We start from the raw sequence: 24,929 nt of genomic DNA, 5'->3' as shown, positions 1-24,929 counted from the left end.
GAAGGACAGTTGCTTGTACCACACCTGTCCATATCAGTAATAATGGAAAACAGGATTCTGAAGTCAAAATTCATTTTTACCACCTTGACACATATGATTTTGTGAGAAAATTATTAGTTAAATACCCTCCACTGTCTCTACTTCTCTTGTGAAATAAACAAAACAAGCTATCTATTAATACATAATGAGTTCCTGAGCTTATAAATAACTCCAAGAGTGAAAAAATCCCTATAAAAATGCTAATTCTACACTTACACACACATAATTTTTAGATGAAATTTCAACCTATTTTTATAATACTGTTTATTCCTTAAAACCCTGCTAATATTTAAATGACAATGAAATTATGATACACAAAAATACTTAAGATAAAATGAAAATGAAAGATTAACTAAGAGTAACCTAATAGATAAGTATCAAAATTCCAAAATACAATGGAGGACATTTTAACTCTTAGTTAAGAATAATTTTTTTTTCTAGAAAACCCTTTCATTTGCATTTTCTACTTCTTCCCTTTAGTTGTTTAGGCCTAAAGAGCAAAATATAGAAAAACAGAAGAATCAACCTGACAAACTATATTAATACCAATAACAAAAAACACATATCTTTACCTGCTCCTACCCGAGTAGCAGATACTTAATTTTCACTAGGAAATTGCATTAATACATCAAGAAATTTTTGTGGCGCTTTGTTCAACTGCTGCTCCCACGTACTAAACCCCATCTATTTACTTTCTCTTAGATTTATTTCTGTGTCTAAGAGGAAAACATATTTCTTTATACTAATTGCCCTTTGGATTTTGCACCTCTGTGGCTTCCATTCCTTTAACCAATATATTTGCCTTATAAAACAAGATCCTGGAAAGAATGGGGTATTGATGTTTGAAGCATGTGTAGTGTTCTAAATTTACTACAGGAAGTGAAAAGTAAATGAATTCTTCCCCCACCAAAGTCATGAAAGGACATGTCTCACAGTTCCAAAGCAGCCCTTCGTGATTTAGAGGGAGACTATCTGACCAGCCTCCAGATAGGGCTGCACAGGTCCAGAAAATTACTTTATAAAGTAATCACCTTTGGTTATGACCTCGGATAAATGAAGAGCTGAAAGGAAGCTGCCCTGGGTACGTTAACTTGCACACTGCTCTCTCAGCTGAAAGCTTTGGTTGTCTTGCCCATGTGAACATCTGCATGCGCGTAACGAGGAAGAGCCAATATTCCTCATTTTGTAAAGCGAAGAAAAGAAAACACAATTCATCTGGTGATTTGTTGTTGTCATTCGGAAGTTCGATCTTCTGTGGTGGTGACCAGCCCAGCAATACTGGACACGGTTTTCAAACCCATACAACCAAAATGAGGTGAACGACTGGTGAGAGTTTTTGGGAAGAACAGATTCAGAAGAGTTAAATCCAGGTCGTTTTTCACTATAACTAACCCTCTATTTAACCAATTTCTTTGTAATTTGATCATGATGAAAACCTAGTAAGATATCTTTTCTAGAACGGTGCAATATAATAAAGTTGCAGAATTTGATTATTGAGTAGAGTTTACCTATCCTGATTTCACATTATTTACTAGTATATATCTGACAGCCACCCTGTTGGTTATTTCGAGCCCTGAGGATTATCCGACTTTAAAACCTTTAATTCTCAGAACTGGTCATTCACAAATCTTTCACAGAAAAAAAAAGCCATTTCCATTGAAAGTCATTAGTTAAAAATAAACAACACCCCCAAGAATACATGTCCTGAATAACTAAAAATGGGTTCATTGTCATTTCCAATTCCTTTTGCATGCTTCTGAATTCCCTGTCCTTATTCCTTTGCATTCATAGTAATAATTATCCTCAATTATACTTCAAAATTAATTTTCTAGAAGTGGTGTTGGAATCGTACACTTACAGTCTGTGATTTTTAGTGTCCTCTTGACTTCTCCACTTCCTGATCCCCCACAACCGTCTTCATCATCACAGTCCCCGCTGACCTGTTCAACCAGGCCACCGCCACTGCCCGTCTGGAGCTCCCACTTGTCAGGTTTGGGTGACCTACCCTGTAACAACTAAATATGGATACCAAAAACATTTATTAATAGCAAACTCAAACCACCTAAGGAAGCTCTTCAGAAACATATGTAGAAATTAGAATTATTTTCTTACGTGGATCTACTATTTTGGTGAGAACACCTGACCAAATTAAGTCTGTAATAAAAAATTAAAACTACCAAAATTATAGTAAATAACGGGCAAGGTCTTAGAGCTATGAAGATCTACAATCTGCATACAAACTCAGTGATCAGACTTAGGTTGAGGCTTTGGAAAGCAAATAAACCAGGCCTTCTTGCTCATGGATAGTTGGGCTGGAGAATCCTTTCATTCTGAATTAACATGTTTAAGCATGGTAAATCAAATTTCAGTACAACACAACTTCCTTTGCAGTATATTGCCTGATACTATTACGCTGTGTTGTAAACCAACAATCCAAAATTTCTCAAAACAGAGTAAAATTCTTCAAGAAAAGCTTCCGTTAAAAAAAATGTAGATTTTGGACATATACATATAGCTTTAAACTTTCTTGGATCAGATGCTTTGTCCTTGGAACAGAAGACTTAGATCCTACTTCCATTTCTACAAATCACTTAAGAAATGTAACCAACTTCTTGGTTCTTGGTTCTCAAGCTTTTCATTTATTTATATGAGCAAACTAGATGGAATAGCCATTTTCCACTACAGCACAAGAGTGCTGGTAATATTTTTGAATAATATTGGAAATGCCTGAACTCCTTTTCAAGAAGGTGATGTTATGAATAATAGAATATTTCACTTCAAGCTAAGTCTGAGTAATATGATTCAATAGGTGACATATACCCCTGTAAGGCAGTTTGGGAGAACACATGACCCAGCATGAGCACTAGAGGGTACTGCTATATTATGAATGAAATGTACCCCGGCTGCACACCTAATGGTCATTTAAATTTTCAGGGTGCTCTATGAAAGTCTTAGAGATTTTCTAGATAATAGTATTGATTAGCAGACAATTAGAATTAGCAGACAATAATGAAGCACACAGCCCAAGGGTGAAATATCCTCAGTACAACTAAGAGGAACAGTTTAGCATTTAAGCTAAAGCTTTTAAGAACACTTACATTGAAGCAACCGGACTTTGACAATTTATAAACTTTCAAAGTTAAAAATAAAATTAGGTCACAAATTGTGAAGTAGTACAATTCTTTTTTTTTAAATTCTTTTAAAAAAATTTTTAAAAGATTTTATTGATTTATTTGAGAGAGAGATAGAGAGCACAAGCAGGGGAGAGGAGCAGAGGAAGAGGGAGAAACTGATAGTTTGCTGAGCAGAGCCCCATGTGGCGTTCGATCCCAGGCCTGGTGATCCCGACCTGAGCCAAAGGTAGACACTGAACAAACTGAGACACCCAGGTGCCCCAAAATATTACAATTCTTTAAGATTAATTTTCCCTAACGAAAATGAAATGGTAAAACAAACTGACAATAATTAAAAATTCTGGTCAGAATTTATTTCTATTTATTAGCATTTCCTAAATGTGTTACTGGTGTTAAATTTAAAAAGATGTCTCTCCTGATTCTCAAGCATATTCCTCCAAACCAGAGGTTAATATTCCATAAGACACCACCTTACAGAGAAGATCATACCCCTGGGAAACAAGCTATCAGATTTTACCTTTTCTTTACTTTTCAGTTTCTCTGCCTCTTTACAATCCCTCTCGCTGTTTTCCAAGTCCCTGAAAATGAGATGGAATCACTGTTTCCTATGATCAACTCATCAAAAAATATTCAAGATTCCATCTGCCCCATACTACTAGGTTCCCAATAATCCCATTTCCCTGTGACGGGGTTAGTATCTCTGTGTCCTCTGCATGAAAGTTCTGCCTTACAAAGATATTTTCTTCCTTCTCAATCATCACACATCCACAAATGTTCATGTTTATTCTCACAATTATAATAAAATTTATCTTGCAAAAATCCCCAATACATTTCTAATTAATAAAAACCAGCTTTTCACAGCAAGATCTGTATTCAAATACTACTTTTTTGAACAAAACTGTTCTGATTTCTTCTTACTTTGATCATCTTTCTCCTCACACTTCCAAGAAAATAAAGATAAATGTTTCAGTTAATAGCAGAAACTTCTGTTCTTCCTTCATAGTCTCTTTCTGGGAATCCATCCTAACAGACTGTGCTCGCACCTGTATACAAATTACAAGTCTTTATCTCCAGCTCTTCCTACAATACTTCATCTCTAAGCAGTGATTGGATCTAAAAATGCACTCTACTGCTTTGTATCTTAAAATAAACTTTCATCTCCACTATGTATGTATCATTACAATTCCTCTTCTCAACCTCTTATTGCAGGGGACGTCAGTCTCTCCACCTACTACCACCCTATTATTTCCCCCAAATCAGTACTTTCACCATGTCCTTTCTCTGCCTTAATGCTCCTTGTGACCCTTCACTGTCAAAAACTGCTCGTTCCCAACATATGTCCAGAGGAGAAATATCACTACAGATAGACAAAGCACAGAAAGAAATCCTATGGCAAATGTTTGTGAAATTCCTACGATGGTCCCCCTTCTTGATATCCACGAACTGAGAAACCTCACAGTAAGCGATGCTGCTTAACAGTTGAATGTCACCTCACATTTTCCAAATTTACATAAGCAAATTACCCCTTTCCCTCACTCAACACCCACTGACATGCGTTTGGAAATAAGGTCTAAGACATAAAGTTCAAATTTTTGCTGCAGTCAAATTTTGTTTTTGTTTTTGTTAATTATGTCTAAACACAGTCCCCGGCACCCAAATTCTGCCCCAGAGCAGTCAGTTTGCTGTTCACACAGAAATTGTGTGTAATTATAGGTCTGCAATTTTGTTTGTGCTTGTTTGATACTCTTCTCACTTCCAACTCTTGTTTTTCCTCCACATACAATCCCTCTTTCCTCTTTTTCAGCTCATCATATTATACTTAAACCTCAAGTTCAAATTGAAATAACTCTTTTCCCACTCCATACATATTTCTTGGATCTTTTATATCTGTGTGTCCCATTCACAGGCACTCAAGTTTCTTGAGCATATGCCATGCTTTCCTGATCAATGGTAAGTCTCTCAAGGATGAGACCACAATTTCATCATATTTATACTCCCAATCATGACTAGAGGGATTTCCACATTATAGATGCTAAATAAATAAGCTTTAATTCATTTGAAATTTGAAAATAATTTATTAAATTTACTCTGTCTTCCATGTCCTTTATATCTAATTTAGCAAAGTGCTTTAACTTTTACTCTAATCTTCAGAGGTCATGATATTCTAGAATAGCTTTTGGATTCATGCTTATTGACTGGTAGATGAATTCACTTATTTATTCAATGACATTGATTGAGTGCATATTATGCAAAACATATATATTTTGAAAGATATAATTCACATCAAAGGAGAAGACGTAGTCTTAGTTCTTAAAAAGTACTCAGCATATTTCTTATTTCAAAGTCGGCCTTCATGAATATGCAATAAGGTAAAATTAATATAAAGGAAATAATGTGAAAATCAGGAAAAGAAAAACAGACAAAGGTTTAGTTTTGTGATCTTGTTAACTTATTTTTCTTTTTAATCTTAAAAAGAAGTTAATCTCATTCCTGGGCTCCTGGAAGCATCTTAAAGTTTTTTAAACAAAAAATTAACATTGAAGGATAATGCCAAGAAATACTTCCCCCAAAATATTTGTGTTTGCCATTGATGAACTAGATAGAAAAAGAGTATTCCAATTACCTTTTTAAATGAATATTTAGGAATAGGAATCTAGTGTCAAAAACTTATGTATATAAAAGATTCATTTTTTTCTAGAGTGGGCAGGGAAATTTAACTTTAGGATTTGGGTCACCAAGCAATGAAATCATCCCCTGCTGCCCAGAGAAGAGCTCTTTACCATCCTCTCCTCCTCCAATGCCTGGGAGGCAGCATGCAAATCACTCCCCCCATGCTCTGTTAGCTCCACCTCCATGGGCGAGTGTTACTTCACATACTATTCTTAAGCCACTTTTGAGAAATATGTATAACTTCCATCAAAGAGGAGCCTTCCCCCACACGTCTTTAAGTAAAACAAAACAGTTTCCACATGTGCACATTTCAACCAACAAACACGAATAAAATGACCCTACAGAATGACAATGAAGCCAATTTTTATAAATAGCATATGAAAATCAGTCATATTAGATATACTCTCATGCCACATACTGTATCAAATCTCTCTTCATTTCATCACACACGGATAGTTGTTTCATATACTCATAAAATATAGAACATTTTATAAGAAATTTTCAAAATTTACAACGTTAAAAAATTTAACATTACCTCTCTGGGTCTACATTCTCTGCGTCTTTAAATTAAGAGAAGATGATCTATTTGAAAGGCTCGGAGACTATTATTTGGGCTTAAAGTGCTGGCATATTAGGAGTGCTCAGCAATGGTTAGTTATTTGGATCATTATTATCATTATAAATACCAGTAGGAATTGATACCAGTACCCTGATCCCGTCTTTAGAAAGGGAACCCATGCGGGGGTGAAAACATTTCCCTTCATCCTCATCCTGTCTTGGCTCTAGCTGAGTCTGCCCAATTGTAAAGATGGCGGCATTCTGAACACTCGAACATATTCCTTGGTCATGAAAGGTAGAAAGTTTATCAACATACATATTTATAGAACAATTACAACAGAGGAAAGGGCATGATTTTGAGACCCAGACATACATTATTGTGTGCCTTTAAACAAATCACTTAAGCCCATTAAAACTTATTTTATTCTACTGAATGCAAGGGAAAGCACTTCATATAGCAAAAGGCACTCTACTCATTTACACTGTCCTGTGCAAGACGCTGCATCCATAAAATTGAGAAGTCAAGTCAGGACAGTGAAAAAACCCACAACTTCTAGGATGTTCCCCTTTCCTCAATGCCATGCAGTTTGTGCAGTCAGCTGATTAGCTGAAAATAGTCAGTTCTGATGACTGATGCTTCCTGCTTACGTTTAATTGGTTTAGGAAGCTCATTAGGCATGCTATCTTGGAGGACGACTTCGGTGGGTAAAATATCTGATGACTCTAAGGCAAATGTATTTCTTTCAGCTGGTGAATTAATCTCTCAATAGACTCAATTTGCTTTTTACTAACAGTCTGGCAATATCCCGTAGTTGCAATATCCATTCAAACACTTACAACAAAACCTGGCTATAGATGGCTCACACACTCAACATGTTTGCCGTGAAAGAGAAACATATTCATCAAAAACTTCCAAATGTGAAAGCAACTGAACGTGCCTCAAAATCCTATACACAGTGATGCATCTCTAAAATATTTCCTCCATCCCCTTACAACCATTTACACAGATATACAAGAAGTACATATGTATTTAGAAAGCATTAGTCATCAGATACCTGACTCTAGTCATCTATTCAAATGTAGACAGAGTAAAATCTGCTGTTTTGTGATTGTATTCTATTGATGACAATATGCAGGTGAAAATTAAATACTGTCAGAAAAATTTCAAACCAGAGAACTGAAGATACAGAAAAAATTACATAATTATACTTCCACTTCATCATTGATAAAACCTCTCTAAAGTTACATTTTAAATATAGACTGAAAAAATCTCTTTGAATATATACATGCAAATATATACATATATATGAATTTAATTTTGTTATAAAGCAGTTGGTATCCGCACTTTCATGCAGTTTAAGTGAAACTTACAGAGAAACGTATGGGAAATAGGAAAACAACGGAAGCTCATAACATTTTAAAATTGGAACTCTGATTCAAAATTCCTCATGATGTATTTTTAAAGTTATCTCTGTTGCATATTTCAAATGAGAACTTAAAAAAAAAAAACCTCCTTATATAATACGCTCTCATCCTTTTTTGCAACTTAACTTCTCTTGCCCCAAACTTCCAACTCAGCTCCCATCAAGTCCCCCACCCGCCCCATCCTTTCTTCACCTCTCTTACTAACACTATTACAATCATATCTTGTAAGTCTTTTTATATCAAACTTTCCCACTCTTTCTCTTTCAAATTTAAAAAATATTTTAGGTTCAGATAATGTAACCACAAATCTCCAGATTCATATTTTCAAAAGCAGCGAAACCATAACAGACTATTCTACCCAAAAAGCCAAACACATTTTACAATATGTCATGTTATGTTACGTTGACCAGACACAGAAGTCATTTCTGTAGGGTTTCTTGTCAGTGTTTGCTTTAAGTTTGAGCTTTCTGATCTTGGCTTCTGTTGCACCAGTAATTTGAAAGGTCACTGTTCTGTTGGCATTTAGTTTATGCAAGGCAGTCTGGCAATTTATAAAAGTCTTGTGATTTTGTAAATAGAATACTGAACTTAGAAAAGGCCTACTACATTCACTACCTGGCCTCTAATGCTGCAAAAAAATCATTTTTTTCTTGTTTCTATAAGAAAATTCTGTATGTCTCCTTTCCATTGTGCCTGAGCTTACCTTTAAACTCAGAATTTGGCTGGTTCCATCTTCTGAGCTGTTGTACCCAAAGTGACCAGATATGTTTATAATTAATGTGTGTTCCACTCCAAACTCTATGTTTGACCTCACAGGAGAGTTTAAACTAAAAACTAATGAGTAAGTGCAGGAGTAAAATGGAAGTAGGGATACAAACACAACCTCAAAAAGAACTCAGAAAAATTTAGGAGACACTTTTTTTTTTCCAAAACAGGAAGTGTGCACACCAAATGTTAGCAATTCTCGAATGGCCTTTGTGAAAGTTCTGTGTGAAACACTCTGAGGACCTGGAAAGAACTGGTGAAAAAGCAAAAAATCTTTCTTACAAGACAACCTCAGAGTTAATGTTGGAGTCTTCCATCAAAACATAGGAGCCTTCTACCAGAACATCCATGCTGAGTTAGCTGGACAGATACAGATCAATGACCACAATAGGGAAGAAACAAGGACATTTTGTGACAAGCAGCGTATAATGAGAATGGGAGAAGAAGGGGAAGAGGGGAATGGAGCCTGTAAGTAAACTGAAAACATGTGAAACTTTCAATGAAATAAGTAGATGTGTAATGCCAGTTTCTCGAAGTCAGACATTTCATATGAGACTTAACATTTATACTCCTCCCTCAACCCCCAAAAGAGTGAGAATTATTTTCTTGATGCCACCATCTTACTTCCCAGCTAATTTATTAATTTTCTAAATAATTATTGCCTAGTCACCTACACAGATACACACACAAATCACACTCCATATTGTCATTCACAAATATTATAGGACAGAAACCACCCAGATTTTTAGCTGTTCCAGGTTAGTCTATGATTAAAAGTAAAGGGCATCGTAAACCAGAAGAATCAGATATCAAGTAGTCTCGTTTTTTCACCCTTCTTGGGTGAAGAGGAAATTTGCATTATTCATGATGTGGTTTATCATTGGGAAGTAATTGGTTAACATGCCCAAAGCCTGTATCTCTATAAAGAGGTCTTCATATGGGTGAGAAATATTTCAATTCCCACCCAGGTGATACAGACTGTGTCATGCATATTTGCCCTAAATGCACAGTCACTTGGGCCCAGATGGCCTCAGGAAGCTGCCTGTGCCTGGTTCGGGTGTACGGCAGGCAAAGGTACTAGTAACTTACTGCTCAGAACATGCGTCGCCATTTGCCTCGTTATCCTGTATCAGCTTCCACGACACTACAGAGCACAACGACTAAATTTCCAAAATCAAAGATAGAACAAAATTGAACATCTGCTCCCCTTGAGCAAACAAGGGAAAGTATTCCAAAACATGGATGGATGAAGAGGAATTCTAGATAACTGAATATCAGCTGGTGAATCACGTTTCTATCGAGCACACTCTCTAGAACAGAAGCGGGACCCAGATTATGAAGGCAGTTTTAACTTTACATGCATTCGCTAGTTAACGATATGCTATTAATTTTACATGTGTTCGAGAGGTTTTCTTTCCTCAATTCGTCTGCTAATTTTTGCTTTTTCTCTGCTCAGTTGTAAAGAAAAGGATTGGCGGTGCCGGCAACTCAGTTATCTCTGCTGACAGAAAGACCATGTCCTTTCTACATCGAAGACGGGAAGTAGCATTTTCCATTTATTTCCATTTTCCTTTGCCATTTCATTTTATTCTCTTAGTATATTTCTAACAGGACTATAAGATTTATGCCATTCACCTGATACGTGTCGTGGTCAGTGTCTTTAATAACTGATCTGTAGAAGACTGATGTCATGAGAAACAGCAAAGGAAAAAAAAAAAAGGAAGGGAAGGAGGGAAGAAGGAAAACTTTAATTGTGATACACGGTCAATTGTAAGGGCTCCAGATCAGAAAAGATTTTTATTTGTTAATTCATCAAAACTTCCATTGCCTTTTTGAAAGAATGGTGACGGATGGCAAATTCATTTAAAACCTGGTTTTGGCAACTAATCTAGATTGCTTTCACTGGCCAGCTGTGCAGATCTCGTCCTCAAATGCTCTATTAAAACATTCTAGGAAAGATTCCCCTGAAGTTCCCCAGCCTATTAAAGGTTTACTTCCAAGGAGCTCATTCTGATCTCATTTAGTATGACACCCTTGTGTATGCCAGATGGTAACAAGAGTTATAGCTTCACAAATGTCATTCTGATTTTTCACCTTTGCAGTGAAATTCCCTTAATCTAGCTTTCTTTACATAAACTATAAAAATACGGACAAAGATATGCCAAGTGAAGATTAAGAAAATGTGATTTTGCAAATATTCTAGAAATAATTTGAGAAATTAGTAAAATTTAAGGTTGTGGTTGTCTTGGGGAGAAGGTAGGTGGGTATTTGGGATTCTAGGCTAAATTCTCCTGTTAACGATTTAAATATGTGCCTTAAACAAACTCTTCAATCTTGCTGAGCCTAAATGTTTTTGCTGAAAAAAGGAGGAGGTTGAAAGTTTCCAAAAGTGTTTTAGAACTCTAAAATTTTCAATTCTAAGATGTTCCGAGCCATCCTAACATTCGGTTTACACACAGGTGTTGTATCGTGAAGGCTGACTGCAACCCTCCTTGACCTTCATTTCAGTTCTACTCCTTTTTCTGCTAGATTTAATTTTTGGATTTTTAAAAACTACAGTATATGTTTCTTATAGGTTGAATTATGTTTCTACAAAAATATATTTTCAAGTCCTAAACCCCAGTACCTCCGAACACGACCTTATTTGAAAACAGTTTCTTTACAGAGGCAATAAAGTTAAAATGACATATTGAGCATGGGCCCTCATCCAATATGATTAGTGTCCTTATAAAAAGGGGAAATTCGAACACAGGGCCAGACAGGCACAGAGTGAAGACTATGTGAAGAGAAAGCAGGAGAATGTGTGTGAAGGTGCAGGATTGGATGACACACTTACAAGCCAAAGATGCCACAGAGATCGCCAGCAAACCCGTGGGAGAGAGCGGAGAGCACAGAGCGACCCACCCTTGTCGACTCTTTAACGTCAGACTTCCAGCCTCCAGAACTGGGACACAAGAAATCCGTCGTGGTAAGCCAACATATGTGGTATCTCGTTACAATAACGCTTACAAATTCATACAACGATACATACTAAACAGTGCAAAAATCATAAATGTATAACTTCAAGAATTCTTCAACATGCACTCAGCCGTGTGACCACCGTCCTCACGATACAGAACATGACCAGCATCTCAGAAGCCTCTTGTACGCCTCATTTTCTTCTCTCACATGTAACACAATTTTGACTTCCTCCACCACAGATTCATTTTTCTGAGGAGCTTGATAATGAACGTAAGCATGTCTGTGATATTCCAGATGTAGCAGAAATTCATTCTTTTTAATTACTCGATTTTATTCTGTCGTATCAGTGAACCGTAACGTAATTTCCCATTCTGTTGCTGGACATTCATACTATTTGGAGTGTCTGGATGTAAAAATACTGTTGCTGTGTAAATCTTGCAAACGTCTTTTAGTGTGAAAAAAAAAAAAAGCAGTCCTATCTGTTGGGTATATGCCTAAATGTGAAATCGTGAGATCATACAGGTGGATATCTGTTCAACAAAACTAGCTTATTTTTTTACTTATTTCCCCTTCTTAATGTGACTGTATAAGTTACTAAGATTGTATACAGATCTTAAATATACAGTTCAGTGAGTTTTTGCATAGGTATGCACACAAAAGTATAACTCAAATTAGAATATATTACATTATAAGCACCCCAGAAACCTATCTTCTCAGCGTGTAGCAACAATCAGAGGGTAACTCCTATTCTGACCCCTATTTACATAGATTCATTTGCCTATTAATGAATTTCATAAAAATAGTACCATGCAGTCTACATACTTTTGCATATGACTTTATATTCAACATTATGTTTTAAACATTTATTATATTATTGTGCATACGAGTAGTTCATTCTTTATTACTGTGTAGGGGTGGAAAAATATCTTTTCTTTCTACCCTTTTATGTTCTCAACTACAACCCCTGTAACAAAAGACAGGTTAACAAGAGAAAAGCATACAAATTTATTTAATATAAGTTTTACATGACACAGGAGCCTTCATTAGGAAGAAGCAGTTAAACCTGAGCATTTTTATGCTAGGTTTGATGAGTGGAAAACCATGGGAAAATGGGATAGGACAAAAGAGGATATGAGCTAAGTGGGGGGAAAGCAAGCCTTGTTCATTCAGATTTCCCTGGGCCATATCCATAGTCTTTGGAGATAAGGATGCTCCTTACCTGTGGCATAGGGAGAGCACCTCTCACATGAGAGGTGAGTCAATACTCACAAGTCCCCTACTTGCCTCAGGGGAAGTAGGAAAATCCTTCCTGCACCTGCCCTTTCTCAAATTTCTTCAGCTCAAAATATCCAATATGTCATGGTGCCACATTTGGAGGTTATGCTTCCTGAACCCTGTCAATTACAATATGGGTATTCCATTTTATGAATATACAGCAATTTATTTATTCAGCATTGGACTCTTCCTCTGTTTTCAATTTGGGGCTATGATAAATAATGCTAATCGAATATTCTTGTACATGTTTTTTGAATGACTTAAGCATTCATTGATCTTGAGTATATACCTAGGAGTGGAACTGTTGAGACATAGGGCATATTAATATTGATCTTTAATAGACATTGCCAAAGCAGATTTTCAATATGGTTGCTCAGGCTTAAATTTCCACCAGCAATAGATGAGACTGGCAGTTATTCCATATGTTCTGCAACACTTGACAGTATTAGTCATTTTAATTTTCGTTATTTTGTAGGGGTGTAACAGTATTTTAGTGTAATTTTTATGATTTATTTTTATGATTTTGATTTTTTTTGCATCCTCTAATATAAGGTGACTTCGCAAGTCATTTACCCATAGAAAAAATAGAATTATCTACATTTTCTAATGGATTTCTAAGAGCTCTTTATAAATTCTAGATATGACACCTATTTTTATATTTATACAATATTTTTATTATTTTATCTCTCCTTTCTTGCCATTTTTAGATAAATCATTTATTTATTGTTTGTTACCCTCCTGTGATACCTTTTTGAATATACTAGAGATAAGTGTAATATTTATTTATAGTATTTATTCCATACTTACTATGCCTTTAATAGTACTTTAACCACTTCTGCAACAATGTAAGAACCTTAGAAAAGTTAACTATTTAGTCACTTCCATTCATTATCACATTCCAATATATATTATAAATTCCAGAAGACAATTCTTATATTGACCTGTCCTTCTCACGTCTACTTCCTGGTAAATATTCCTGATAAATTCCTTTTAATATCCTTGTCAGATTCTCGTGTCAATATTTGCTCCCCACAGCAAATTGGGAAGTATTCACTCTTTCGTGTGTATTTCCTGAAAGTGCTTGTATAAGATTAATCTTATTCATTCCATAAATTTTTGGAAGAATTTACTGAATAATCCATTTGTGCTTGAAATTCGTGTGTGTGCACGCGCGTGTGCGCAAAATGTGTTAATTATAGATATGGTTTCTGTAATAGATACAGAGCTCATTCCAATTCTCAAATTTTCTTCTCGTGCCAGTATTTTAAGGTTTGCTTGCAATGAACTTCATTGCTTCCTGCAGTTTCATGATCTATCAGGATCATTTTTCCTTAGCTGGAAGAACTGAAGTACTTCTTGTAGTTCAGGTCTGCTAGTTAAGCATTCACTCAATATTTATTTGATGAAATATATTTTATTATGCCTCATGTATATGTATATTTTCACTGGTTATGGAATTTTAGATTGGCATAATTTTCCCTTCAGCATGTTAAAGACGCCATTCCGCTGTATTTAGTTTCTGTTGAAAATCTTATTTTTGCTCTTTCACTTGCTTTTAAGACTTTCATTTTGTCTTGGTTCAAGAGTTTAACTATGATCTTCCATGTTACGGTTTTCTTTGCATTATGTTGCTTAGGTTTTGCTGAGCTTCTTAAAACTGGATGTCCTTTATCAGTTTTACAAAATTCTTGACCAATTGGTCTTCAAAGATCACTTCTTTCCTCCTCCCTCTCACCTGTCTTTCCTGATCTCCAGTTGCAGGTATATTAGACACTTTGACCATAACCCATGTCTCTTCTGCTCTGTTCTGCTTTATCTAATTTATGTGCTTCAGTTTCAATTAATTCTGTGGATCTCTCTTCAGGTTCACTTATTTGGGTTTTATTTTATTTACTCTGATTTAAGCCTATTAGTGATTTAAGGGGCGCCTAGGTGGCTCAGTTGGTCAAGTGTCCAACTCTTGACTTTGGCTCAGGTCATGATCTCAGGGTCATGGGATCAAGCCCCATGTTGGACTCTATGCTGGGCATAGAACCTGCTTAATATTTTCCCCCCACCCACCCCGCCTCATGAGCATATGGGTGAGCACACACACTCTCTCTCTAAAAAAAAATAATAAATAAAATAAAAAAATTAAAAAAAAAACCTATTCAGTGATTTAAGTTCAATTATTGGGCTTTTCTGTTTTAAAATGTCTACCTGATTTTTATATATATTCAAATTCTCTGCTAAAATTTCCAACTTTTCATTCCATTTATGTTTATTTTATTACCATAAAGCTTTCAGGGATATTGAGCTTAGCTCCTTACTACCTTACTCTGCCACAGCCTCAAGACCTGAGAAATGTCTGGGGTGAGGTAATGCAGGTTGGCCATGCATTTATGGCAGACCCTTCCCTTTCAATGATTTTTATCTCCTGACCACTGTGAAATCCTGGAAGATTTCATTCTGCCTTTTAGAATGCCCTGGCATAGTCCCTCAGCCTCATATGTAGTCCAAGAACTCAGCAGGTATGTTATATAGAAAATAAATCATGTTTGCCACTGCTTACTTTACCCCAAGATTCGTCTGGGCCAGGAGCAGTCCTCAGCCTCTACCCACAGTCAGAAAAGACAACCAGAGAAAGAAACATTGGCAATCAACAGCCCATGTTTCTCCAGTCTATAAATTCTAGCTCTTCTAGTTCTTTTTGTTGTCCCAGCTATCTTTAAAATTATAATTTTACAATTTATCAGCCTTCTAATTATTGCAACAGTTCTTTTGGCCTGGTCTGACCTATATGCCATACTTGCATTCGCTTTCCTTTTAGTACTTTGTCATCACATAGACTTAACTTTTGCTCCAAAGCTTCCGAATATTCATAAAATTTTACATTGTGAAATTTTTGCAGAAATGAATATTCTAAAAATAAATATAGACTTCCAAGTCATGTTATGTTTTTTACAAGCTCATCTTGGGAATCAATGAACTACCTAAAATTGCTTCTCAAATTAAAAACAAATCTGGAATTTCCCCAAAAAGGATTAAGATGGCTGCTCTAGAGAGAGCTCTTGCTAGGGGGACTCTGAACTCTGACAGAAATAAAAATAGAAATGTCTTGTTATTATAATGACCATTCAGTTATAGTTATTGACATACCTACAGCTCCATCTTGAGGAGCTGAACACTGGGTATATAGAAATAGACCCAGAGCCATGGAGAGGCATTAGATTTCAACGGACACGTTCTGAGGAAGTAGCTTAGAGTGAGACAATGTATCTTGTTTTGAGGTCAGCTGGGCAAATGTAACTCAAAGGTATGATACATAAACCTTCTGTGTCCCTGGAGAGGGCTCTGTAATGACTTAGGTGTCACTGGAGAAATTATCGGGAATACTACCATGAACCGACTTCTTTCTGTGGTGCTGAGTAAGTACTTTACTTTGGCCCAGAAGGCTCAGGTTAAAGGAGGGAGAAATGACAAACAAATAAACCCTGAGAACCATATTGGAATGAATGACAGACAGGGATGTCAGCGTCTATTATCAAAAGACCCAGAGGAAAAAGGGAAGACGAGGGTAGAACTGAGTGAGTCAATAGTCCATAAATTTTTAAAGAAGGTAAATATTAGAGAAGAGGAAGATTGATCCAAGGAACATCCCTTCACCTGCAGTTGAAAAGCATCCTTCAGGTGGGGCATGGACAAATGAAACCCTGAGTACCTCCAAATTCAGTTTCATTCCATCAGAGAGTGAAAATGTTATTGGACCTTCGGATTAGCCCAAATAACTTTCTGGCTTGATGCATTTGCCAAAGAGAACATTCTGCAGAGTTCTTGGGGGGTCTTTGTTCCCCACTTTAAAATTACAAGAGTAGCTTGTTATATAAATAATTCATTCTCATTATAAACTTTTAGGCAATACAGAAACCTTCTGCAGTTCAGTAAAACCTTTACACATTTAAACTTTAAATATCCAATACAGTGTTTTTACCAGTGTCTACATAGCATTTTGCCCACGTCCTGATACTGGGTGAATGTCCTTAAATCGCTGAAATCTACTTTGAGGTCTGGTATTTGGGTGCTTAGTGCTGCTCTGCTGATTCAAGAATATTAATCTGTAACTGACTAAACCCTGAGCACCATTACGTACACTTCTAGTTCTTCAACAACATTTCATAGAACCTTGTTTAGTTGTATTAGTGGATAATTTAAACATCAAAAAAGCCTAGCCAAATATATATTTATTATTATATATATATATTTATAAAACACATATATATTGCTTTTTCACCCCATAACAATTTCATACTAGAAAAGCTAATATTTTTACTTAAAAATTAAGTATTAGTATATTTTGGATATATATGCCAGAGGCAGCATGAGAACTGTTTGTTTTTGGCACAAACTGGCTTGCTTTTGATACCGCTCTCATGTCCTAAGTGTTCCCTCTCTCTTGCACGTATTCAGTGTCATATCATCTTTTAGCTCTTCATACAAGCTTTCCTGGAAGATACAATTTCTTCTTCCTTTGATCATAATAACTTTCTCCAACAATATTGCTATTCCCTCTGCAGTTGGGTCAATGTAAGCATTAGGGGGGAAAAAGACCAGCTGATTAAAACATTATGCTTAAGGGCTGGATGGAAAGAAATTTATCCCTCTAAAATTGCACTGAAACATAAAGGGAGGAGATTGCCAATTAGAAGCTATGTGGGCACCATCACTGACTCCTCTTCCATATTGTCAGTTATAGCTCTAAGCCAGTAGGGTACCAACAATAGAAATGGAAAGGAGGTATGTGTGTGTGTATGTGTGTGTGTGTGCGCGCACGTGCGATGGCAGCTGTTTGAATGCAGTCATCTCAACGCCCGACAGGGAAGGATTCATTTCCAATCACACTCCCATGCTAGTTGGCAGGATTTCGTTCTTCGACAGTTGTTAGACTGAGGACTCCCTTGATTTCTCACAACACAGGCCTCTCCATAAATCATCTTACAACATGGCAGCTCTATCACAGCAAGCGAGAGGACATGAGAAAGTGCCAGCAAGAAGGGGAGAGGTCCAGCTAGATGCAAGTCTGAATGTTTTGTACCCTAATCCCCGGAGTAACATCCCATTACTTTTGCTATATTCTGTTCATGAGAAGCAAGACATGAGGTCCAACCCACCCTCAAGAAGAGGGGATCACTCAAAGGCATGAATACGCAGAGGTGGGATCACGGAGAGCTGTATCAGAAACTGCCGATGACGCCATCCCAGATAATTACCGCTTTCCGGCCAGTATGTTATTTCTCTTCAGAAAAATACCTAAAGTTCTAGAATAATGGTCTAGAATTAAATTAAATTAAAATAATGGCCTCTACAGCTTTGTATCCTTCTCCACACCCACGGAGTTATATATAAATGTAGCAGTTTGTTCCTCTTCCTTACCACCAGACCCCAGCACGCTTCACCCACGCAGCAGGGACCCTCTAGGTGTCTGCCTAAGCCAGACTCTTCAGAAACTATACATTATTGACACGCTGGTGACTATTTTTACCCATTCTGGAAAGCCAATCAATTGTCCACATTCCCCATTCTCAACTCTCAAGAACGTTGACTGCTTTCCACACCTAATCTTTTCTTCTCCTTGTCATCTGGGCTTCCGCAGCAACAATACCCCTGCCTACACTTTCTTTCTTCTTTTTGCAATGTCTTTTTCTCCAACCCCGTGCAATTTTAAGCATAAAATATTCTAGCAATGCATGCTCCTGAACAGTGTGACCTGACTGATCACATCAGTTGTAATATCTAGCTCTTTTCAGTTCTTCTCTTTTTCTTAGTTGAGCGCAAGCATGATTCTACACCAAAGAGAAATGAGATGGAAGGGCAGATAATTCTGGAAGACCATTCTAAGAATCACTAAGACTTTACTGAATAGTTTCTACCATTCTTTGGACACTTACTTATATTGTTTGTATTTTCCCTTAAGATTTCAATTTTGATAAGTAAATGGTATTTATTAAGACACTAGGTTCTAGGAACTAAGGAAACGATGCTTAATAAAAACAAAAGCCTAAACCTTGAGGATTTTCTAGTATTATTATTGTAACTATATGCAAACACAATGCCATTCGTTTTTAAAAAATAGTAATTTGAAAGATATTCAGTGAAGGAAGAGAAGCTTTCTTGGAAAAAATTCACACAAACAAGATTTACTTAAAACAAAATAAAAAAAATAATATTTGGTAGTTTATGTTTGAATTTTTAAAAATCTCTTTTTTAAAGATATGTTTAGAAGGCAAATGCATAAATTTTAATCATTTTTATTCATAGGAAAAGTGTAGGGTTTCATAAATTTTTGCCACTAAACTTCCCTGACCTTTATAAATTCCCTTTTTTCCCTTGTTTACAATCTGACTGAGCTATAAAGGTGTAACCATTAACCAATCAAAATGAATACTAAAAGGTCAGTGCATTGCATGTAATATAGTTGCTTTTCAAAACATGTGTAAGGCATTCAAATTCTGGCACATTTTTGCAAGTCCAAACTTGTAAAATAAATCCATGGTGACATAAATGAGACCCAGGCTCCTGGTAAAACTTGTAATAAACATGAGAAGAAAGTCCGGCTCCCTGTCTTTCCTTTTTTATTTTCATAAATTTAGTCTCCAAAATTCTAATAAGGTAGGGACAGAAAGGACATGAAATAAACAATGTTATGGATGTCATAAACTAACAATCTCGCAAATGTTTTCTAGGCTGCAAATTTCAATTTAAGAACTTCCTTCGATGTACAAATTAGCACATGCACATATTTTGGAACTATGTGTGGGTTTTAATAATTTCCTAATAGAAGCTATCAATTTTATCAGTTATTTGTAAATAACTGTTAATTATAAGAAGGCATTTTGATTTCAGAAATTACCCCAATGTGTGATCAAAAGAAAGCCAATAACAAAGGTAAATATTTCTTTTCTACATGGTCAACTTGACTGGAACATATATTATTTCTATATAGTTTGTATCTTCAGGGTGTCAAACAGAACAAGGAAATAATTTGTGAATTTTAACACATTTTAAAAAATTGTTTTTCTTATTGCCAACGTATTTTAACCATTCTGAAGAGGGGGAAAAAAAGGTTTGGTCTCTTTAGGAACGTATGTAAGCAATAAAATTAGATAGCTAAACATAGAAGGAAAAAAATAGACTGACCTATTGATTAGGAGAAGGCCAAAAGCAAAGTTTCCCAGTAACTTTAAAGCTACCAAAGCCTCACAGAACCCACGGATGCTGTTTCTGTTCTGAATGGAAGGTGAGGTCATGGAGAGAATGTGTGCCTACATGGCCTCATTTACAGAAAAGTTTTGAGAAGTTGGAAAAACTATGAGACAAGCAGGTATGATGGTTTGGAAATGAAACCATATGCAGAAAGTATGTTACAAGGTGTTAGGATAAGCACCTAATTAAGAGCCTACAGGCTGAAGTGAGAGGATGCAGACTGGGACCTGGATTTTCACACCTCCGTGGTCCTAAGAAGAAACTGAAGGCAATGTCTTTTCAGAAGTTTTAGGCTTTGGGGCCTCTTAGAGGCCCAGAAGCCTGTGGCTGCTAAAAGCAAAAGGGCCAGACCTTGATCAAGTAACAGGGCTGGTTTTTATTTTATTTTATTTTTTTAAAGATTTTATTTATTTATTTGACAGAGATAGAGACAGCCAGCAAGAGAGGGAACACAAGCAGGGGGAGTGGGAGAGGAAGAAGCAGGCTCATAGCAGAGGAGCCTGATGTGGGACTCGATCCCATAACGCCGGGATCACGCCCTGAGCCGAAGGCAGACGCTTAACCGCTGTGCCACCCAGGCGCCCCCAGGGCTGGTTTTTAAAACCTAGTAAACTTCACGGTGAGCCCAGGTAAATTGTCACCCTCAAGACAAAGGGCACCTCAGTTTCAGAATAAGTCACAGGAATAAAAGGTACAGCAAAGGGAATATAGTCAATGATACTGTAATAGCAGTGATAATGTAATGCATTGCAAGTGTAACGAATTGCCATGATATTGTATGGTGTAGACTGTAGCCATACCTGTGGTATAGAGGTGTTGAATCACCATGTTGTACACCTGAAGCTAACGTAACAGTGTGTGCCAACTATATGCAAATAAAATAAATAAAAATTTTCACTAGAAAAGAAAGGCACTTCGAAATGCTTAAGCTTCCTATTTCTCCAAAGACTGCTAAAATTTCCTTTTAAAACTACTATGTCAGAGTAATTACTGCTTGATCTGCATTTGTGTAACTATTTTAATAGTTACATTCCTATAAGTCATGTGATATTTGGAATATTGCTGCGATCACTGGACCAATGACACAAAATCTCCATGACATGTTGTAAGTTACTTCTAACAAAGGCTGAAATGGGTTCACGTCCTCTCTGGCTTTGATTTTACTCTAATTCTAGACCTGATTCTAATTCAAGACCTTAATTCTAATTCTAAAATTTTTCTACATTTAATTTTATTCATAAACAGAGTTGGCAATTTCTTCACATTTCAGCAAACTTTCCAGAAAAGCCTCACTCCATACTTGGCCAAAATCCCATTGAAAACACAGCTATAAATGTGTTATGAATGGGAGAAATGGAGTTCAGCCACCAAGAAACTAGGAGGGCTTTCTGGAAGTCTAAGGATGAGTAGAATCCCCCTGATGGCTTAGTTGGGGGAAAGGACCCACAGCTCTGAGACACACAATACTAGGGTAGAGGCAGTTTTTCAACTTAAAACCCCTATGGCTATAAGAAATGGAAAGAAGAGCAGAAATGAAGAAGATTGAAGAGTTACCTATGGAAACAGCTATGTGCTCAACTCTCCACATGCTTCTTCCATCCTTTCCCTCAACCATGGCCCTCGTGCACAGAATAAGCCACAAAAGTACGCTTAAGATAATGACACACTTTGTCCGGGAGAGACTCGGAGAGAGCCAGACTTGAGAGGCCAGTTCAGTGACCATTTGTGTAACTTCCCATCAAAGGGCAAAAAGGAGTTGGAGCACAGCACTGATGCCAGTGAGGAGAGATGTAGACCCAAACCAAAGCGGCCACCCAGCAGCCCCAAACCCACTTCCCCGCCATACTATTACTCATGGGCTCATGAGCAACCTTTAGGAACATGTGAGTGGGATCACCAAATCCACCACAATTAAACAGAATAAGAGGTTCTCGGAGTGGTTATAATGGTAATTTCTTCAATAATAGGGAGAGGGAGGGGATTATATCTATATTTTTAAAAGAAATGCTGGCTTTACTTAGACTTCTGTGGTTGAAGGAGAGAGGCTGGAGGCATCTAGATCCTCTTGCATAGCAAGGAATCAGAAAACATACTCAGTAGAGGAGCTAGTTGGTTTTTTCAAAAAAGGTGACTGTTGAGTCTTAAAACAATTTGTTAGGGCATTGAAAATAGCTAATTTTACCACTAATTTCCAGATGAATTGAAAAGTTGAATGTTAAAAATACAATTAAAATGTGTTAAAATACAAGTTGACACTTATACCCTCACAGATGAGGCAAAGGCATTGTTAAGGTGAAGCCAGAGCTGGATATCATAAGGAAAAGATTCCTAGATCAGCTAGATAAAATTTCATATCTCCACATTCCCATATGTTTTCTTGTTTAGTAAAATCATTTAAAATATAATTTTAACACGATTATAAATACATCGATGTGTACACACATATAAACATGACTTAGTTGCATAGAAAGAAAATGATAGAGTATATAAGACATAATAAGGTCAACATTATAACATATTTTTGTACTAATCATGTTCTTGTGCATAAAAACAGTGCGGAAGTCTGAGCTGGACAAAGAAAGAGAATGCCCAGCGAAGGCCTAGACTTGTGCACATGCGTGCATCTGTGTATGTGGTGGGTTCAGATGCACGCATGCTTACACACGTGTTGATACACTAGCCCTGGTGAACCTCATGTTGGGGCAGGAAACTAGGGCCTGACACGGGAAGATCCCTGTGGATGTGTCTGAACAGGAAAAGGAGCACAAGGAGAGAAAGCGCCATTGCTAGTCATTCAGCTTTGAATTAGGAAACAATAGCTACATCTTATCATTATTATTATTTCCAACCACTCATTTTCTGGGTCAGTGACTACTTGGGGAAAAGGCAGAGATTGAGGATTTATGTTGCCAAAAGCAAACAAACAAAAATACCTACCAGGTTTATGACTTTTCCATAGGATCCAATATAATTATAAACAACCATTCCAGAGTCAAATGCTAAATATTCGCAAGAAGAGCTGTTTTTTAGATTAACTTCCATTTTTATTCACTCATTAGAAAGGCGAAACAGTTATTATACTAATGGTCCTCTTAAAAGTAACCCCTATACCTTGTTCTTGGTCATTTCATACTTCTTTTTTTTTTATTTTATTATATTATGTTAATCACCATACAGTACATCCCCAGATTCCGATGTAAAGTTTGATGCTTCATTAGTTGCGTATAACACCCAGTGCACCATGCAATACGTGCCCTCCTTACTACCCATCACCAGTCTATCCCATTCCCCCACCCCCTCCCCTCTGAAGTCTTCAGTTTGTTTCTCATAGTCCATAGTCTCTCATGTTTCATTCCCCCTTCTGATTACCCCCCTTTTCTTTATCCCTTTCTTCCCCTACCGATCATCCTAGTTCTTATGTTCCATAGATGAGAGAAATCATATGATAATTGTCTTTCTCTGCTTGACTTATTTCACTTAGCATTATCTCCTCCAGTGCCGTCCATGTTGCAGCAAATGTTGAGAATTCGTTCTTTCTGATAGCTGAGTAATATTCCATTGTATATATGGACCACAGCTTCTTAATCCAGTCATCTGTTGAAGGGCATCTCGGCTCCTTCCATGATTTGGCTATTGTGGACAATGCAGCTATGAACATTGGGGTGCATATGGCCCTTCTCTTTACTACGTCTGTATCTTTGGGGTAAACACCCAGTAGTGCAATGGCTGGGTCATAGGGTAGTTCAATTTTTAACTTTTTAAGGGACCTCCACACTGTTTTCCAGAGTGGCTGTACCAACTTGCATTCCCACCAACAATGTAGGAGGGATCCCCTTTCTCCACATCCTCTCCAACAATTGTTGTTTCTTGCCTTGTCTATCTTTGCCATTCTAACTGGCGTAAGGTGGTATCTCAGTGTGGTTTTGATTTGAATTTCCCTGATGGCTAATGATTTTGAACATTTTTTCATGTGTCTGTTAGCCATTTGTATGTCTTCATTGGAAAAGTGTCTGTTCATATCTTCTGCCCATTTTATGATTTGTTTATTTGTTTCTCGTGTATTGAGTTTGAGAAGTTCTTTGTAGATCTTGGATACCAGTCCTTTATCTGTGGTGTCCTTTGCAAATATATTCTCCCATTCCGTGGGCTGTCTCTTAGTTTTTTTGACTGTTTCCTTGGCTGTGCAGAAGCTCTTTATCCTGATAAAGTCCCATAAGTTCATTTTATCTTTTATTTCTCTTGCCTTTGGCGATGTGTCGTGAAAAAGGTTGCTCTGGCCGATGTCATAGAAGTTGTTGCCTATGTTCTCCTCTAGAATTTTGATGGATTCCTGTCTCACATTGAGGTCTTTCATCCATTTGGAGTTTATTTTTGTGTATGGTGTGAGAGAGTGGTCAAGTTTCATTCTTTTGCATGTAGCTGTCCAATTTTCCCAGCACCATTTATTGAAGAGACTGTCTTTTTTCCACCGGATGTTTTTTCCTGCTTTATCAAAGATTAGTTGCCCAAAGAGCCGAGGGTCCATTTCTGGGTTCTCTATTCTGTTCCATTGGTCGATGTGTCTGTTTTTGTGCCAGTACCATGCTGTCTTTGTGATCACAGCTTTGTAGTACAGCTCGAAATCCGGCATTGTGATGCCCCCAGCTTTGTTTTTCCTTTTCAACAGTTCCTTGGAGATTCGGGGCCTTTTCTGGTTCCATACAAATTTAAGGACTATTTGTTCCAGTTCTTTGAAAAATGTCCTCGGTATTTTGATCGGGATAGCATTGAAAGTGTAGATTGCTCTGGGTAGTATGGACATTTTAACTATGTTAATTCTTCCAATCCATGAGCATGGAATATTTTTCCATCTTTTTATGTCTT

General features: G+C 36.9%; 1 protein-coding gene across 1 annotated transcript in view; it reads right to left on the bottom strand.

The window, feature by feature from the left end:
• Nucleotides 1-24,929, bottom strand: part of GPC5 (glypican 5) — a 1,313,037-nt gene that overhangs the window by 693,441 nt on the left and 594,667 nt on the right. The window contains exon 7 of the mRNA XM_034665370.1: nucleotides 1,898-2,054. Within this exon, the coding sequence (XP_034521261.1) occupies nucleotides 1,898-2,054 (157 nt within the window). The remainder of the gene's footprint in view (nucleotides 1-1,897; nucleotides 2,055-24,929) is intronic.

The sequence above is a fragment of the Ailuropoda melanoleuca genome, chromosome 7, assembly GCF_002007445.2.
Source record: "Ailuropoda melanoleuca isolate Jingjing chromosome 7, ASM200744v2, whole genome shotgun sequence".
In the NCBI taxonomy this organism is placed as follows: domain Eukaryota; kingdom Metazoa; phylum Chordata; class Mammalia; order Carnivora; family Ursidae; genus Ailuropoda; species Ailuropoda melanoleuca.
Note: the sequence above shows the minus strand (reverse complement) of the source record. Positions and strands in the feature narration are given on the sequence as shown.